This window comes from Cynocephalus volans, chromosome 9 (assembly GCF_027409185.1).
Source record: "Cynocephalus volans isolate mCynVol1 chromosome 9, mCynVol1.pri, whole genome shotgun sequence".
NCBI lineage: Eukaryota > Metazoa > Chordata > Mammalia > Dermoptera > Cynocephalidae > Cynocephalus > Cynocephalus volans.
The window spans coordinates 75,042,989-75,061,730 of NC_084468.1; the positions used below are offsets into that span (position 1 = coordinate 75,042,989).

At 37.1% G+C, this 18,742-nt stretch overlaps 1 protein-coding gene across 7 annotated transcripts in view; it reads left to right on the forward strand.

Moving 5' to 3' along the window:
- Positions 1-18,742, forward strand: part of AFF1 (ALF transcription elongation factor 1) — a 178,905-nt gene that overhangs the window by 113,216 nt on the left and 46,947 nt on the right. For 5 of the 7 annotated variants that reach the window (XM_063108745.1, XM_063108748.1, XM_063108747.1 and 2 more), the window contains one exon: positions 16,382-16,426. In XM_063108745.1, coding sequence (XP_062964815.1) covers positions 16,382-16,426 — 45 coding nt within the window. The remainder of the gene's footprint in view (positions 1-16,381; positions 16,427-18,742) is intronic. The other 2 variants (XM_063108749.1, XM_063108746.1) reach the window with 1 other exon arrangement.

An 18,742-nucleotide genomic window follows, 5' to 3' on the forward strand; every position in this document is an offset into this window, starting at 1 on the left:
GAGTCTCTCTGAACATTTTCAGAGGTGAAGACAATAAAGGGGCCATAGAAATTTCCTTCAGGATATCACATTACGATAGGGTATCACTACATGGTAATAAAGATATAGGTGATTTTGATAAAAGACTGTTACAGCCTGTGTTTTGTTTCCCTTGCATGTAGACCTTATAACTTTTTATTGATTGATTGACACTGCAGGATAAGATGATGACATTTATTATAAAGAGTAGGCCTCATATCAAAAGCTTTGGAATGCAGACATTTTTAATAATGTTCCAGTAGTTGCCCAGGTAAACCCAGTCTTTGACTTTCTAGTGGCCCATTATTGCCCTGTAGACTTTGTAAAGGGACAATCAAGAAGGACAGTACTGATATGGCCAGTCCTTGCTTTCCCCTCCTAGCCCTGGAGCTCTCCACAGGGAAAGCTTTTTTGTTCTTTCTCCTTGTTCAGTGTATGATATACTGAGGCTTTTGTGTCATGGTGAGATGGTATAATGATAAAAATAATGTCTATTTTGTTGAGAACGTACTCTGTGTGTACAACCACAGTGTTTTTCTAGCCGTTTCCGTGCAGCAATAACCCAACAAGGCTTATCAGCACTTGCCCTGGCGGACAGCGCCTCAGCCCCTACCCTGGCTCCCTTCATCCCCCTCTCCCCCACAGCCCAGGATCCTAGCCTCTAAAAATTATGATGTTTCCCCACATCATCTGATCCAGAATTTATTAGAAATATATTGCATTCATAAATGGATTCTTCAGAGCTTTGGAGACTGTGGCTGTTTAAGTTTAAATTAGAGCAGGAGGTGCAAGCAAAGATTGTACTATACAGGTATTATAAGATAGTTGTTACAAAATTTGTTGTTTCTTCAGCATTCCCTTCCCCCTTCCAGAGGAAGTTTTCACAGACATTCATTAAATGAGAGTTGTTTGGTTGACTGTGGGGGGAAGTGGGAAAATTTAGTAGAAAGGAAGAGAGGAAAGAAAGATAGTATAATAAAAAATAATGTGTCTGTTTTATTCAGAACGTACGCTGTGTGTACAGGCACCATGTTTAAGCTGTTTCCATTTAGTGAAAATTGGTCCATGGTAGAGCTGTAGATAGATGGAGGCTTGTGTGTTTGACTCAGAATCTTGCCAGAACCACCATCGATGACTTCAGTGAACATCTCCTGAGATTTTTGAGAATTCCCCAATTTGCAAAGTCTGCTGAAGTTTCTCCTATAAACTGTAATAAAGCAGAGCATCCAGCAAGCAGTGAGTGATGGATTACGGTGAGAAGTAGATTCTAGGGTTCTGAATTCACATTTGTGGCTAAACAAGATTACAAATTCATGCATGTAATAGAAATTTTAGGGACATTTTTAAATGCACAGTCAAGGAGCTGCTGGATGTATTTTTAGTGGCAATAAGTATCACCCAGTCCTTCCTGCTTCTGTAAGCTTTCAGGTAGAGACTTGAGAGTAAAAAGGTCAGTCTTCCCTTTGTAGCTAAAACTCAGTAACTGGAGAATTTCTTTGAAAACATGTGTTTCTAATATGTCAATTGGTTTGGCTTAAGCTAAAGAAATTGAAGCCTGATTTGTTTAAAGACACTAAAAATGTCTACATGCCAAAATTTGAATACACAGAGCATGGTTCAATTCTTAGTAGACTTTTATGCTTATTACTATGGTTTTTATTTCTCCATCAGTGTGCTAGGTAAAAAGTAAAATTATATGCAGAGCTAGAATACTGCCCATAAAGTTTTATTTTTTATGTAGTTTTTTCTTTTTTCTTTTTTCAAAGATGACCGGTAAGGAGATCTTAACTCTTGACTTGGTGTTGTCAGCACCATACTCAACCAGTGAGCTAACCAGGCATCCCTATATAGGATCCGAACCCATGGCCTTGGTTTTATCCGCACCACACTCTCCTGAGTGAGCTACGGGCTGGCCCTGTGGTTTTTTCCTTAGGTATAAAATTAGAGTGTTATGAGCTACTTTAGTGTTAACGAGTAACCTCAGTAAAGTACTAAGATGAGTATGTTCTAGGACAAATAATAAAAAGAAATTTAGGAATCTTAGGATCATTTGTCTTGAAATCCATAATTCTAGAATTACTTAAATGAATTCTTTTTCTCTCTAAACTTTAAAAAGTCTGTTACCACTAGTGTGTGTGTTTTTCTTTCTGAGGTTGGGCTACAAAGTCAGCATGAAAATTGCCATACTTACTCCACGAATAGATTGCATTTCTTTCTTTTATTACCAATGATGTGTATTTACATATAATGCTTTGTAATAGAATTAGTTCTAAAGGAAGTTAAATGAGATTTTTGTTTCAGGTATATCCTCAGGTGGTAATTGTACAGACACACTACTTCTTAGGTGGGGTTTGATAGGGACTCCCACTGGTGGCTTAAGTGTTTTGCTTATGTGCTGTCAGCTGCCTTAAATCCCATAGATTTTTCTGTTGGCCTTGAAAGCGAAGGTTAAAACATTTTGGGTCTTTGCCTGCCTGGTTTTGCAGGGAGATGGGAGCAGCGGAGGAACTGCCCATTTCATAAAGCCGTATGTTTTTAAACCATGTGCTGGTGCTTTCCACAAGTCAAAACTGCCAAAGGGACAGATGTTGCCAATTTCAAATGTACAGGGGAAGGCAAATATTGCTAAGCAACGGTGTACTTGAGAGAGCATTTTTAGGAGCAGAGCCAGGGGAGTTGTGCCGAGGAGCACTTGCTGCTTCTCATGGCTCAGTACAAGGGAGGAGATTCAAAGTTCTTTCCTGTCAGGGCCGTCATTGCAGCCGCCGGTACGAAAGACAGTGACCTAGTGGCACTGATTAGGGCTGGTAGGGGGATATGTGAAAACAGGAAAGCTTGTTTGCCATGTAGGAAGGCAGTAAGACATGTTCACGGAGGTAAGTGCCCCACAGGGCACAGCTGCTCCACAGTAAGTACTCAGCCTGAGGTTCAAGGGGGGAAGACTGGAGGGTAGGGACGCGAGGCAAGAGTGTGAGGCCTCGAGAGAAAATTGGTGTGGTGCTCTCTCCCCTTCTCTTTTGTGCGCTCTCCTAGGGGCTAACATCAAGGAAGAAAGGGATCAGAATAACCTCTGTGGTTTAGTGCTGCTGTGTGCATGACCTTATGAACAAGGTAAATAAGATTTCCAGCCACAGGTATTCGGCCCCTCCCATGTCCCCTCCCTTTGTATACACTTGATAGGTAACAGACAGGTGGTGTGGTGTGGCTTTTTTTTTTTTTTTTTTGGCTGTCACTAGAGACTTGGAATACCTCTTGAGATTTGTATGATTGTTGGTTTAGATTATGGATTTCACCCCCCGCTTCCTTCCTTCCTTCCGAAATAATAATGTGAATAACAATAGAGATAGTATAACATTATAGCTTTGTATCTGTAGAAAATCACAACATACATTTTAAAATAAGAATATATGGTAATATATTTAAAAGAAATTAAAAACATAAGCTATTCCTTACCACTCAAAATTTTTTTACTTCATCTTTCAAACTCTGGTCTTGAATTTCTGGATCACTTGGCAAATGTTGATGGTTTGTTTATGTTCCTGAACTAAAGCTACAAATTGAAGATGCTGGGAGCTTAAAAGCCTAAATGTGTATGTATGAGTGTATGCATGTATGTGTATGTGTGTACACACATTCTAGCCAAGATTTTATTGCTTTTCAACAGATGTATAGAATTTAAGTAAAATTTAAAAGATTGGAAAGCTCCTACCCAAGTTTTAATATATAAGTAGTATTGATTGATTTTCACTGATCTAGGAAAATTTTAAAATAATCTACTCCAGTACAGGCAGATATATACCAGAGAAATTTCAGTGTACTTCTAGCTTTATGGTTCTTATTAATTTATTCAGTATAGTTTGTCATCACATGGTCTATATCTGTCTGCAATGTAAATTTATGTGATAGAAAGTTTAGAAGATGACAGTTTCTATTTTTCTCCCCATTAGAAGACAGAGTTTATTAACTCTAAGGTTAAGCTATAGGGAGTCCTCTTCTGTCAACCACAGAGAGGTGAGACATTGGCCAAAAGCAATGAGAAAGGAGGGAGAACCCCCGAGTCATCCCAGTGTAAAAGCTTCCTTGTTAGATATGAATGTAATTATACCTTTCTGGCTTCTTTTAGTAGGAACTCTGCCATAAAATGGGTTGGAGACTTAGGATGCAATAGAGAGTTTTCTAGTGACTTAAGTCTCCGATAAATAATTTTTTGAAGACATTGTACTAATTAAGTCCAGAAAAAAACTGGTGTATTTCATTCTAGAAAAAGCTTTGAGATATTTTTATAAGGAATCAACTGTTAGACATTGAGATGCCTCTTAAAGATTCCCTTAAAAGAGATAGTAAAACAGATAAGACTTACCTGCTCAGCAGCCAATCTAAATCTTTTCAGGTTCAGCTTCATTTAATGCATTTTTTATACCAGTGCAGCTTTGTGTAGATAGCATTATTGGGGATGTATAAATAATATTGCTCATTTTTAGGTAGGATATTACTGTATACCAATTAAAGAAATCCAAGTTGAAAGGACTCTTTTAATTTTTTTTTTTTTTAATGGCATGTGTCCCTCCCCATCCCCCAAGCTGGCAATGTGATTGCGATGTCAGGAAAGAAGTTCAGTGGGCTCCAAGAGCCTTTTCCCACGGGCTATGTGCCAGGTGTGTGTGAAAAGTCAGGAGGGCCACAGTTGGATTTATGTATAATTGAGATATAATTTACTTCTGCTGGTGGACCCTCCCATCTTCTAAAGGCAATTTTCAAAGGCATTTGCCTTTTTTCTTACTATTAGAATGGTAGGCGATTAGAATTGCCTGTTTTCTGTATTATCTCCTCTCTGGCACCTAGATTCCATATTCAAGGAAAGCGTAGAAAGAACGCTTTCTTTCCTGTTTCCTAGAGATATGATGAATGTGGTTGAGTTACACTATGCCATAAAATACTCAGAAGGTTGGAGTCTGGGGTCAAGAGCTCTGGATTAAAGTACAAAGAGTGCTTTTTAAATGTCTTCATTTCATGTGTGCATATGTGCGTCGGTATAAGACGAGAGAGTCAAAGGCAGACAAGGAGAGAAATATATTAAGACGGAGAAAGATTTGAGCAGTCACAGACTGCTTCATGTTTCCAAAATGAGGATAAACCCATTGTTCCCTGACTTCTAGAAGTGTGGTTGTGTGTACTTTGAATACTTAAAATGCTTTAGATTCCAAAGATAGTAAAGTACATTTATTTTACAAGCAATTTTCTCCTTGGCACATATTAAATACCTCTTTAAAACAAATTCAAAAAATAAAAATAAAAAATAAAACAAAAACAAGCAAAAAAAAACCAAATTCAACAATAACTCCTTTATATTTATCTTCTTTTATTAAAAAAATAAATACCGGTGTTTGTCGAGTGACTAGGTATATTTGTTCAAAAACTTGTTATTAAATATATTTTCACTTTCACCAGTTCAGTAAATTAGTTTATCAGATAAGTTTTGATGAGAGTTTGTTGCAGTTTATCTATTCTTTCAGACCAAATTCATATACAGAGACAATGCAGAAAAAGATTAAGTCTGACTGAGATTCAGTGGGATTACTAAGCTTTAAAAAAAAAAAAAATTTTTTTTTTTTATATAGTGACTGGATCTTGTTTTTGATAGGTTATGGAAAATAAAATTGTCTTCCAAATTTAGGTGCTCTTTGATAGAATTAAGTAAATGACTTATACCCATTCATAATGTTCTGATATTAAATGAAGTGTATGTTCCCAGGATGATCTTGGGTCCCTTTTCTAGGTCCTAGTAATCAACCTGGTTGTTTGTTACCCAGCATAAAAGTTAAAAAAAAAAAAAGAAATATACTCGTACAGAAGCAAGATCTAATAGGCAAGGTCATCTTTATTTGCTTTCTCTCTTCTGTGTTTGTTATAGTATCAGTAATCCCCAGAGTAGTTTCAAGCTCAGATTGTTTCCTCAGAGTATATATGCCTCTAGCCTACCACTTCAGTAATTTTCTTTCCTTTTTCCCCCCCCTGGGTTCTGTTTTTTGTTTTTAAAAATAATCAATGCCAGGAGACAGACAACCAACACCTAGCCCAGAGGAAACTATTGAGATTACTGCTGGAATAAGCCCAGGATAAAATCTTTATGTTCTTTCCGACAAAGTGTGGATTAAATGGTTTATCTTCTGCGTATGACTTCAGTTTCTTTCAACCTCATCCAGAAACTGATGGAAAGTTGTTTTTTTTTTCTGGGCCCTCTGTAGTCTGAGTTTATGCTCAGCTATGAAAAAAAGAATGTGCAGACACCCCATGAAACATAGAATTAGACATGGTTCCTGAACATTGTTTGCCACTTAAATTTGATAGACACACTCTTAAAGAGGGAGCAGTAATACAGGTTTATGTATCTATAAATCCTGTCATGGTTGACAAAGTAACTTAGCACTGTTGTTTTAGACTCAAAACCATCTGTTAATATGACTTGTGAGAGACAGAGTACACGTGCACAGAGAGAGAGAGTGTGTGTGTGAGAGTGTGTGTGTACATGTCTGTCTGTCTCAGGATGAGGATAGAGTAAACACCACTCTGCAGTTTCACACCCTCGCTGTGGTGATATGTTCTCATTGAAAGGCTGCTTGTGCTTTGCAAATTGATGTTCCCACTCAAAACATAAAAATTTAGTTCCTCTCAAAATACTTCGAAGGTTGTTCTGGTGAGTAGAATTAGTCGTGGAAGGAAAAATAGATCGTATAGTTTAGGCCATTTGAAAGAACTTGTCAGTTCCTGAAATGGAACCTGTGTCTAGACTTGTTCTTTGTCATGCACACACCTCCACCTGCCCCTTTTTTTTGTTTGAAACAGTGCCTTTTTAGTCATTCTTACTAAATAATTCATGGCTGCTATGCCCACAATGGGCGTCACGGGGCTTCATGTGGCCTTTCATTAAAGGCACAGTGTTTTAGTCTTTCACCATTGGAGATTTCTGATTCCCCTTATTACATGGTGAATGATAATAGTTCAGTCAATAGTTAGGAAGTTGGTGAAAACTGAGATTAGACAAATTTATTGTCAAACAATGGCAACCCCCCCCCCCCAGTTTGTTTTCATCCAGGTACTTTGTTTTTAAATGAATTTAAACCTACCCCAGGTACATCCCACCCCTCTTAACTTTTGCACCAAGAAGCTTGTTAATGTATTATCATAAATAATACGTACTGAACTTCTGCATCTAATGTATCAACACTAAATAATACTGTTTAATAGGTACTGTTTCATGTGATTGTAATTTTTAATATGTTTGCAAGCTTCTACGCAAACTCGTATATGGTCTCAGGGTATATAGTAGTAATAAAAACGGAATCAGCACTTTTATTACTCCCCTGTTGTTTGCATATTTTAATCAAGTGAGTGTTTACAATTATAAATGTGGAGAACATCTATCCACTATTGTTATTTTTCATTTAAACCAAATCTCAAGAACTAGAATTCTAGGTTTTATAATTAAAAGATGTCTTCTTTTAACAGAGACCAAAACAAAATTCCCAGAATGTTTTAAGTAGCTCAGTTAATGCAAATGAAGCTTTTACAAAATTTTATGTGCTGTGGAAAAATAAATTATCTTTATGACACTAATTAAAGCAAATTATTTTACTGGTATAATCCAAATGACCAACTGGAAAGGAACAATAAATTTTCTATTCATATTGATTTTTAAAGAACTGATATTTCAAAATTCTACTTACTGTAAGGTTTTGTATGTTTCAATAATGTTTTTAGGGTTTGGTTTTTTTTTTTTTTCTTTCTTTCTTTCCACTGTTGGCCTGTTTTTGCTTTAGTTGGTGAAAGACAGGGAGGTAATATAGTTTGACTGTAAAGGAGCAGTTTATTTAAAGGTGAACTTAAAAATCTTTTTATATATACACACATACACGCATATATACATACAGAGAAACACACATACACCCTTCCTATATATAGGATATATTAAGCTCTCATTTATTAAATGAACTGGACTTGCTAGCACATCTTCTAGATCCAGTACTTGCTTTCAGTGTTTATCCTGGAGTATTTATTTCTTGATTTCTTGTCTCAAGGAGACATACACCCTTCCTTTACCCCACCAGAGCATGCTGCCTTACATACACACCTGCCCCCACCCCAATGATCTGGTGTTACTGTCATATCAGAAACTCTGCTTTCTGGGCTGGCCCATGGCTCACTTGGGAGAGTGTGGTGCTGACAACACAAGTCAAGGGTTAAGATCCCCTTACCGGTCATCATTAAAAAAAAAAAAAAGAAAGAAACTCTGCTTTCTGAGAAATTTACATCCCCAAACTGCACTTAGGCAACTACACCTGTAGGTGAAAACAGCTGATTGGGATTGTGGTGGTGATTGGATTGTTATAAAGAGTGTAATAGATATTACTTTTTTTAAAATTGAGGATTTCTGTTTCTTAAATAATATTCTGCGAAATTGTCTGGAGTTTTACAAATGTGAGCAAACATTGCTTCCCAGGAAAAAAATTGAGAATTCACTATAAAATAACTCCATAATTTGTGGTGAGCTCGTGTTTTTGAGTTTTGTTTTGAGATGTTATGAGATGACAGAATCAAGTCCATTCATTTCACAAGTGTTAATTGCATATCTGTGTTAGTCTAGAGTTATGCTAAGGCCTTGAAGGATACAGAGATGAATAAACTCCAGTTCCTGCCTATAGGAAGCCAGTCTGGAGGAGACAGATGAGAACACCAAGGGTTGCAATTCAGAGTTAAATGTGGTTGGAGAGTCAAGGAAAGCTTTCAGAAAAGGGTAGCCAATGTTTGTGACAACCCTGTTATACCCTATGCCCTCTTTTTGAGAGTCCCCCAACCAATATGAGTAGAATTACTTGGTCTTTCCAGCATAAATTTTTGTTTGCAGATAATTGTAGGTGACCTATAGATTTCTCATTATTTAAAATAAACTTTCTTATCAGTCTCTTTCCTCTTCTTGAGAAATTTGTTTGGAGAACTATAGAGATTTCTGCAATTAGCATAATATTAATTGTATTAGCCTTCACTTTTGGCAGGCAGTTTGACCTTAAAGTGGTGTTTGGGGAACATGTGATTTTTTGCTACATACTGGAGCTTGTCACTTTCAAGAAACTATCCAAAACCTTTCCATTATTTGAAAATATCTTGAGAGAGATGGATGACTAATAATTTTTAAAGAGAGAATTTAACAGTTGGTTTTGCAACTTACACGATAACACTATTACCTTATCTTCAAGGTCCCTTGTTTCTTGTTTTCTAACCCATTATCACTCCTTCCATATTAATAGTCTCTAGCATGGTTGTTTTTTGGTTGTTGTTCTTGTTTTAATTTGGACTATGTGTGTCCATGTGTCTGTCCAGGGATTTAAAAAACTTATCCTAAATTCTGGGCGTGGAGGTAGGCATTCAGGTAGTTGCCCAAAGGGCATAATGCTTCTGAAGAAGGAATACTGCTAGAACCTTTATACCTTTTCCAGCCGAAGTAGGCACACCCAGGCAGTATGAGCCTGTTCTTGGAACAGGTTTAGCTGTTTAGGTAATTTACAGTGTATTCTCAGAATACAATTAATTTTATGTCCAAACCTTGTTCAGCCAGGCCTTTTGGTCTCCTCCTTTAACCTGTCTTAGAAATGACATTTGTGGTATCTTCATATAAATGCATGTATTTATTTGTGTAGCACACTAGCTTTAACATGTATTATCTTATTTCTTTCTCAAAATGATCCTATGAGACTTTGTATGTTTCAAATGTGTCTGTAATAAGTATTTAGGTGTGGCTGACTTAGAAAATTTTTTTAAAAAATCACCAAAAAAGTTCTCTTTCAAGAACTTTCTAGTACAGTTTGGGAAATTAGTGAATTAGCAAGCAAACACTGGGCCAGGCCTTGGCAGCAAGTCCTGGGGCTCTCAACAAGCACCTCTGAGTGTATTACAGAAGGCTGACTGTACATCTGTAATAAAAACAATTCAGTGTGGTAAGTATTGCATGGGGCAAGCCCAGAGCACCGGGGAGCAGGCTGGGGACAGATTAATACAGATATGTGTTTAGAAGAAGGAGAGCTACCTAGAGCAAGGCTAATAGGAAGTAAACACATAAGTGGCTGAACATTTCTCTGTACTTTGAGAAAAAGCTTTTATCCTTATTTTTTTTATTTCAGTGTAATATTTGTGTTTTTATTTATAAATGGGTAATATAGTCAATGGTTCAGAATTTGAAAGGTAAAGAAGGGTATAAAGTGAAAATCTTGTCCCTAATCCATTCCTTAGCCACCTACCTAATTCTCCTTTCTAGAAGTAATTGATGCTATGAATTTTTTTTTTTTTTTTTGGATAGTTAGCCAGTATGGGAATCCAAACCCATGACCTTGGGTTATAAAGCTGTGTTCTAACCATCTGAGCTAACAGGCCTGCTGATGCTTTCTTGTGCATTATTCCCAATGGAATTTTATGCGTAATCAACTCTACTTGCATGTTTTCTTTTCATCGACACTTTTTCATTTATACAGATGCTGGCATATAATACACCTTGTTTTTTTCCTCCTGCTTAACAGTGTATCTTGGAGATTATCCCAAATCAGTACACAGAGCGCCTTCTCATTCTTTGTCATAGCTGTATAGCTATTTCTTTGTACCATAGTTTTCATAGTCAATTACCTATAGAGTGTTTCCAGTATCTTGCTATTTTCAAACTAGGCTGAAGTCAGTAACTTTGTACATAATTTTTTTTGTATATGTAGGAGTCAGTGTATATGTAATTAGAATTTGGTGGCTCAAATTAAAATTGGCAAGTTGATGTCTTTAGAAATTGTACCTCCCATCAAAGACACTATTCAGCGAGTGCCTATTTCCCTGCATCTATCTTGTAGATACAGTATTGTCAGTCTTTTGGTTGTTTGCCAATCTGATATGTGAAAAAAGTTTCTCAGAGTAGTTTTAGTGTTAAGGATAAAACAATGCAAAACAATTTCCCTTTTGTCCTTAATATGTTTATTTCCTTGTAGTTCGTTAAATAAGATTTGGATTTATAATTCAGTCAGCCTGTGGTATCCACTAAGTCTTTAAAACTCTAAAAGTTAGAAAGTTGTTTTCAGATTCTCAGTTCTGAGACTGAAGACATACCAGCAAATGTTTATTGGCTGCCTCTTTGTGGCAGGCAGCATATGATTAGTGATTCATTGAAGTAGAACTGGCCCCTGCTTTCATGGAACTTGTACTTGAGAAGAAACAGGGGTGATACAATGACAGGAGAAAGTAGACAGCTATGGGAGCATCTGCCAGGAGCACCTGGACAGTTTTGGGAGTGATGTACCATCAGGGAATGTTTTCCAAAACAGGGCTTTTAATCTGCAACTTGAAAGCTGAGTAGGAATTATCCTGACACAGGTGGAAAAGGGAAGAGGGCAAGAAAAGAGTGACTTATCTGGCTATTTAGATGAGCAGCAAAGAGGTACTAAAGACTGAACAGTAACCCAAAAAGGTGACACATTTGAAGAAAAGTAGCATGGCCATTTATTTTAATCTTTTGAAAATTAAATTTTAGATAGAGAACCTGTTGGGATTTCTTTTAAGGCTGTCACACTGTTAAAGAATGCCTTGATAATGCTGGCACCGTGTATTATTTCCTATATCAGTGCCTTTGGACAGTTTTTAAAGTTTCATGTTTTTACATTTGACCTTTATACCAACCCTATGAAGTTGTCAGGTTTGGTAATATTATTCCTTATCACAATGAGGAAATAGTCCCCAAAAGGTTGAATCTTATCCAAAATTGCAGAACCATTCTTCAGCAGAGCCAGATCTAGAATCCAAGATCTTTTGGCTTCCCTCTTCAGCACATTGCCTTTGTGCTCCATGTATTTCCTGGTTAGAGACAAGTAAGCCTTTTTGAGAATAGCATTGTTATAAAAATGCTGCTCTGTTGAAACTTGAGAGACTTAAAACACAATATTGCAAGAGCCTCCTAGCCTCAGCGGTGAGGTGTGTTTCTTCCATCCAGCTCTTTTTAGCTTATTAAAACAAACTGTGAGGGCCGGCCCATGGCTCACTTGGGAGAGTGTGGTGCTGATAACACCAAGGCCACGGGTTCAGATCCTATATAGGGATGGCCAGTTAGCTCACTTGGGAGAGCGTGGTGCTGACAACACCAAGTCAAGGGTTAAGATACCCTTACCGGTCATCTTTAAAAAAACAAACAAGCTGTGTCATGTTTAGAAGACATCAACTAACATTTTATTTTGGTATCAGTGCATTTCCTTATGATTACACAATGTCATTCCAAGAGTGGTCACAAAGGCACTGCTGCCTTTTCTGGTCTGAAGCACTTGTAAGAGGCAGTTAAATATTAATACCAAAATGCTTCTTTGTAGAAACAAAAGAAAAACATTGCTCTTTATGCAGGACCAAAACCATTTTTTTAATTTGGTCCTGCATAGGACAACTGGAATCACATCCCCTCCTAAAATGCTAATATATTTGTCTCATGCATGAATGTTGAGGTTTTCAGAAACCCAGAGAAACAGTATTCTGAAGCTTTTCTGTGATCCTGGGCATGCAACTTAATTCCTCTAGGATTCAGTCCCTTCATTTTATTTAGTTTTTATCCCTGCCGAGGGTGCCCCTCCCTGACCTTCTCTGTACCCATAGGTCAGCACAAATACCCTTAGACGATCTAGACAGAGGCAGCCAGTCATTTTAGAAACTGGGATGATACCTACCACAAAGGTTGATGTGAGAATTCAATAGAGTAGAATTCGTTCAGACATTTTTATCTCATTATTAAGTTTCTGTAGTAGGGATATATCTTACAGTTGATGAGTACTTAATGATGGTGCATCTTACAATCGATGGTATCAAATTGAGGAAATAAAAGTGTGAAAAGTTTATTGCAAATGTCAGGCATAATATGCATTTAACAAGTAGCTGCTATCATTTTAAAAAAATTGAGTAGCATTATGGTTCCTGTGTTAAGGCCATACCCCAATGGGGAAGTTGGGTCTCTGCAGGGAGGTTGGTCTAAATACAGGAAACCTGATGTGTGAGGTGACCACAAATAGACAGGAGGGGAGAGCTCATCTCTGCTAGGAAACTAGATATTGACGGTGGGAGACAACAGTGAGATGTGTGATCATAAGTAAAAGTCAGTGCCTACAGTGTCAAGGGAAAATTAGACAGGGAAGGACCTGCAAACTAGATCGTCTTGATTTATGCAACTGTCTTAGGTGTTTGTTGCTTTTTGTCATCTCGTTCTTTAGAAGCTTTACCTTAAATGTTCAGCCTTACCTCTCTCAGCTGTGCTTCAGAGAGGCCTGGCCAGGACAGATTGTTTATTCTTTGGCCACAGTGTTAAAGGGAGAGCCTGGCTTTTTTTTTTTTTAGTAGTAACACTCAGCTGGAGACCCTATGGGGAAAGTGAATTTTAAGAAAGGGATTAGGAGGACCTAATGGTTTGTTCATCTACCCCTCTCCTTTTGGAAAGTTTCCTTGCAGTGGCAGACTTGGAGGTGCCAAGTTGTACTTTATTGAACAGGGCAGCCTGTCCTTACAGATCTCTCTGCAAACACATCTGAAAGACCTATACTCTAGTTTGTGTCTGTTATTTGGGTGAGGAGAAGAGTGGAGATATGAATCTCTGGTAGATGGAACAAAAAATTGGCTCATTAACTATACTAACTATGAGACTATCTTATAACCTCCCCTCTTTTAAATATAGGTTTAAAATGTATCTTGTTACACACACACTAAAGGGGCATTAACTCTTAGTCTTTAACTTGTTCTCAAGCAGTTCAAAGTATATGCGGTTGGGTGGGAGAGAGAAATATAAAGCAGATGCAGTAAATACTAACATTTGGGAAATGTGGGTGAAGGGTTTGTGGGAATTTCTTTTACTATTTTTGCAGCTTTTCTGTAAATATGAAATTATTTCTGAAGAAAAAGTTAAAAGTATGTATCTTGAGGGCTGGCTAGTTAGCTCAGCTTGTTAGAGCACAGCCTTGTAACTCCAAGGTCAAAGGTTCAGTTCCTGGTACCGACCAGCTGCCCCCCTCCCCCCCACTCCATCCCCCCAGATTATATCTTGAGCATCTTTCCATCTTTCCATGCAAGCACATATGTTTATATTATTAAGTCTGCGTGATATATGGGTGCACTATAAGGTTATTTAGCTAGACTCCTATTGCTGGGCATTTGATCATTTCCAATTATTTGCCATTATAAACAGTGTTGGCTTGGAGATTCTTCAGTACGATATATCTTCATGTATTTGGAATAGAATCCCTGCTCCCTTTTGAAACACCTGCATTCTTATAAAGGACTTTTAGGGAAAGTGACAGTGAATTCACCAACTAATGCTTGAACCTAAGACCTTATGTAGAATTTTAAATGGGTTGAATGGTGACTGTTCATTAGTATCTGGGTACAGTAAATGTTGCTAATTAAAATTAGCTCTAGGAAAATTTCTTCAGTCCTGGTTCATCCCATGTAATAAAACTTTTTCCAGAAAAATGAGTCTTTTGGTGACATGAAACATCTTGGCCAAGCGTTAATTGTTGAAATAATTATGAGTATTAGAAAGAAGTCTTTCAGTGTCCTGAAGGGGTTGCTTTCTGATCTCATTCTTTTGGAAACAAATTTTTTTTGCCCTCATTCCAATGTGCTTCACTTCTTTTATTGTCAGATAATTTGATTGGGTTCCCATTCTCATTCCAAAAAGATGGAATGAGGGAACTATGTGTCCATAGCCATACAGTCATATGCTCTGTTCTGTTGATTCACTTTCAGCTTCTGATTATTTTTTCTAGTGATGCATATAAAAATTGAAACTGTAGAATATAATTACACTTTACTTTCAGGTGAAAACAGCATTCATTTCTGTATCTGACATTTGTGCTAAAATAGAGCACTAATGTTTGGTCCAGTTTTTAGGCATCCCTTAATGGTTTTGAAAAACGAAAAGCAGTTCTAGTTGTTTACATGCATAGTGTCTGAAGATGTGTCCAAACTAGCAGACGTAATGGGTACCCTTGATTCTCTTTAGTTATACCTCCTAACTTCCTGGCCCTAGCTCAGCAGTAGCAAACTGCAAAAAATTCAATAAAACCCTTTCAGGAAATTTACATGTTTTAAAACAAATGTAATCAGGTCAAGTTGTATTTAAATTTTGACATGTCATTACATTCAGTTACAAGATGGTGGTAATGTTTTCTTTCCTTTTCCTTCTGCCTTAAATTAGAATGAGGAAAGGGTGGATTAATAAACCCCAGATTGTGAATTAGCAGCCAATGCTTTATTAATTTAAATTCTATATTAGAACCAAGAACAGAGGGAAGAATCCTTTCCCATCTACTCTCTATCTGTGAGGTAGGTGTTGTATTAAACTGAGGAGCCTCGGCAGTAATGGGAAGGGCGAGTGTTGTACAGGTCTTGCTGTTCTGTACTGTGCCCAGGAAGCTTGGCCCATGAATTGACACAAAGCAGAAGTTGCTATTCCATCGAAAACCAGGAAGTCACAGGATATGTTTCATGCCTCCAGTTCAGAAAAAGTATTTTAGATTTGACTTTCCCATTTTCTTTGTGATTAAAAGTAGGCTGCAAAATGACATTTCCTAGGCGCAGTCTGGTGGTGGTGATACTAGCAGCACCAGCCACAGTGGTCCTCATTTGTTTAGCTGGGGATATAAATAATGAATCTTTCCTTTAAGATGCTAATTAATCTGCTCTCCCCTTAGGTTCTTTCTGAGAGAATTTTTTGTGTGCATATACGTGTGTATGCATATGTGTGTGGATATAAAGTGAAAAGGCTGACTTTTGAAGTAGGGTTAAAGACATTTTTACTTTTAAAATGAATTTTTGGCAGGGTAGGATATTTCTTAAAAATAATAAAGAGCTATCCTTGACTGCACTTCAGCCTCCTTACTGTGGACTTAGTAAGTCTGCAGGTGATCCACCATCTTTGTGTTCATTCAACTTGGCTCATTGTGCAGATGTTGCTATGAGGTAGCTGACCGTGACACCTGTTTTATCTCTTTTTGCTGTATCTTATTCCCTTAGATTTACTAATATACTAATTTTCTTTAATGCAAATTTTCCATTGGAAACTTTTGACCTGAGAGTCACAATTAGTCTGCTGTTGTCTCCAGTGCTACATGTTTACCCCCAAGATTAAGTCAGGTTAGTCTCTTTGGTCTTATTTCATCCAGATTGTAAAGTTCCTAATACTTAGGTTCACCTCAAGGCCTACCTTTTCTAGCTATCTATAAGAGTATTGCTGTATTAATACTGGCATCTAGCAATAGCTTCACTTTTAGTGGTTTGTTTATTTACTATCCCTTTCTTTCTTGCTTTTCACTTTCAGCAGACCTACTCCAATGAAGTCCATTGTGTGGAAGAGATTCTGAAGGTGAGCTCATTGATACTGTTTCTCATTTGAAGAGATAGTTAAGTAGGCAGAAATACATGCATTTATGTTCACTTTAATGAAATTGCCATTCCCAACCCCCTTTAAATAGTTTTTCTCCCCTGAAACCTCCAAAAGCAAAATAAACCAGAACAGTAACAAAGGGAGTCTTAGAACACTATTGAATTCTCTAACAGATTTTATTAATTAAAACAAAGTCTACAAACAGCAAGGCACTTGGACCAGAGTTTTATGGCACCTCTCGAGTTTTTCTGGCTGTCCATAAAGACCCATGAGAGTTGCTCACTTTCCCAGAGAGGAAACTCCCTGTCTTGATGTGGCATGGAGGCACCAGTGGCTAATTAGTGCTTGATTTATACCTCTTGGTGTTTTGTAGGTGATGCCTATTATTTGTGTCCTTGTCTTCAATGAGACCATGAAATTTTAAAGGGATTAAAAAGAAAAATAGTGGGAAGTAAATGGACAACTTTAGACTTACATTGAGAGGTTATTTTTTGCTCTGGTTTATTGAGACTGTGCATGAACATTTGTGCTTCTTCTACAAATATGTTATTGAATACATTACCCATTTGTTTTTCTTACAAAATGATGCCAAATTCCTTTTAGAATTCCAGGAAAAAAATATAAATTCTTTTCATGAACCAGAATGCTTTCTTTCTATCAGAGAAGAATTATATAAACCACCATGTTTCCCATTTTGGCTTTAATTTCCAAGAAATCTGGAGCTTGATTTTAATGCTCAAATACAGTAATTGTAATTTAGAGTTTTGTGTATTTATTTCTCATCCCTCCTCTAGAACATTTAATTTTCTTGTATGTCAATTTTAATGATATTCTTGCTGTGTCTTTTACTGTAAGGTTTCTGAATTTTTTTGGTAAGCAAGTAGGGAAACATATGACACACTTACCTATTGATTTTAATCTATACTGTTCATTTTTTTATCTAAATATGTTTACCAAATTTTTCCCTTTAATTTTTCATAATAAGGTATTAAGCAGTGGTGGCGCTGAAACTGTAATTAAGTATATTGGCTACTACATTGGTTACCTCCTCACTTGCAAAACTTTTCACAAAAGTAATAGCTAACCAGATGTTTGGATAACAGTTCCATCATTTCTGTTTTAGACTTTTCTGTCTTCTCTTTTATAGTTAGGGTTTTCTGAGAAAGAAATAGGCCTAAGGAAACATACTTTGAACTGCTAAAAATAAGAAATTTTTGTCAACCAGAAAGTAAGATTAATAATAAACAGGTTACTTTGATCAAATTTAGTGCCATCCTTTCCCTTTCTGTTTCTGAAATTCTTTGGTATGGTGAGTCATAAAAATAATAAATGACTTAATTATAAAATATAGTCTTAGCATTTTCTCTGAAATTGTGTGTGATTTGTTCTATAGTTATTTCCAAAGTACATGTGATGATACAAATTTGTTGTCTTCTGCATAGGTCAAATGCTTCTCTAAGGTTTTGATGTATGTTAATATAAGATGTGTCCCTTTTTTATTTTGGAATGATATTACAGCATCAGACAAGCATTTTTAATTTAATAAACTCATGCATCCTCCCCTCCCCTCACACACAAGATCATTTTAATGAATGCTTGAGGGTAAGTGGTTAATGTAAGCAAAAGGTGTGTTTTTTCATTTGGAGATCATAAATTGAGAAAGCAAACAGAAGGATACCTAGGACTGAAGAGGCCATGGGCCTTTTCATAGTAGACACAGAGTCTGTCCTCTTCTCTTTTCCTCTGTTTGTAACCTCAGTTAAGTCATATTTTCTCCCTGATCTTTGGTTTCCTGGTTGGTAAAATGAAGGCCCTGTGCTAGTAAACGATCTCTAGGGTCCAATCTAGGTCCCTCTCTCTCTCATGCTGATACAGATACTTTTCTCTGCCTCATGGTTCCGGTTCTTATTTTGTACAAGCAATTAAGTTTGCCAGGAATCTGAAACACGAATCTGACAGGCGATAGAGGCAGCGAATAGTTTGCTAACAGAGAAAATCATAGAAGATATTGTTTGGTTCTCAGGAGGCAATATTTAGGGTGGAAGTATTGTAATGAAGAGGAAGTGGTAGCCTGTAATTCCTATAGGCTGATGGGGTAAGAAGATAGCAGACAGATAGTGTTAACAACCAGGAAATGGTCCAGAAAGGGCAACATGTCCCCAGTGAGCATATGGAAATAGCTCAGGTTTTCTGCTTAACTGTAGAAACTGCCTTGACAACCTCTTGGGGAATGAATACAGTATGGATTGAGTATCCCTTACCCAAAATGGTTGGGACTAGAAGTATTTTGGATTT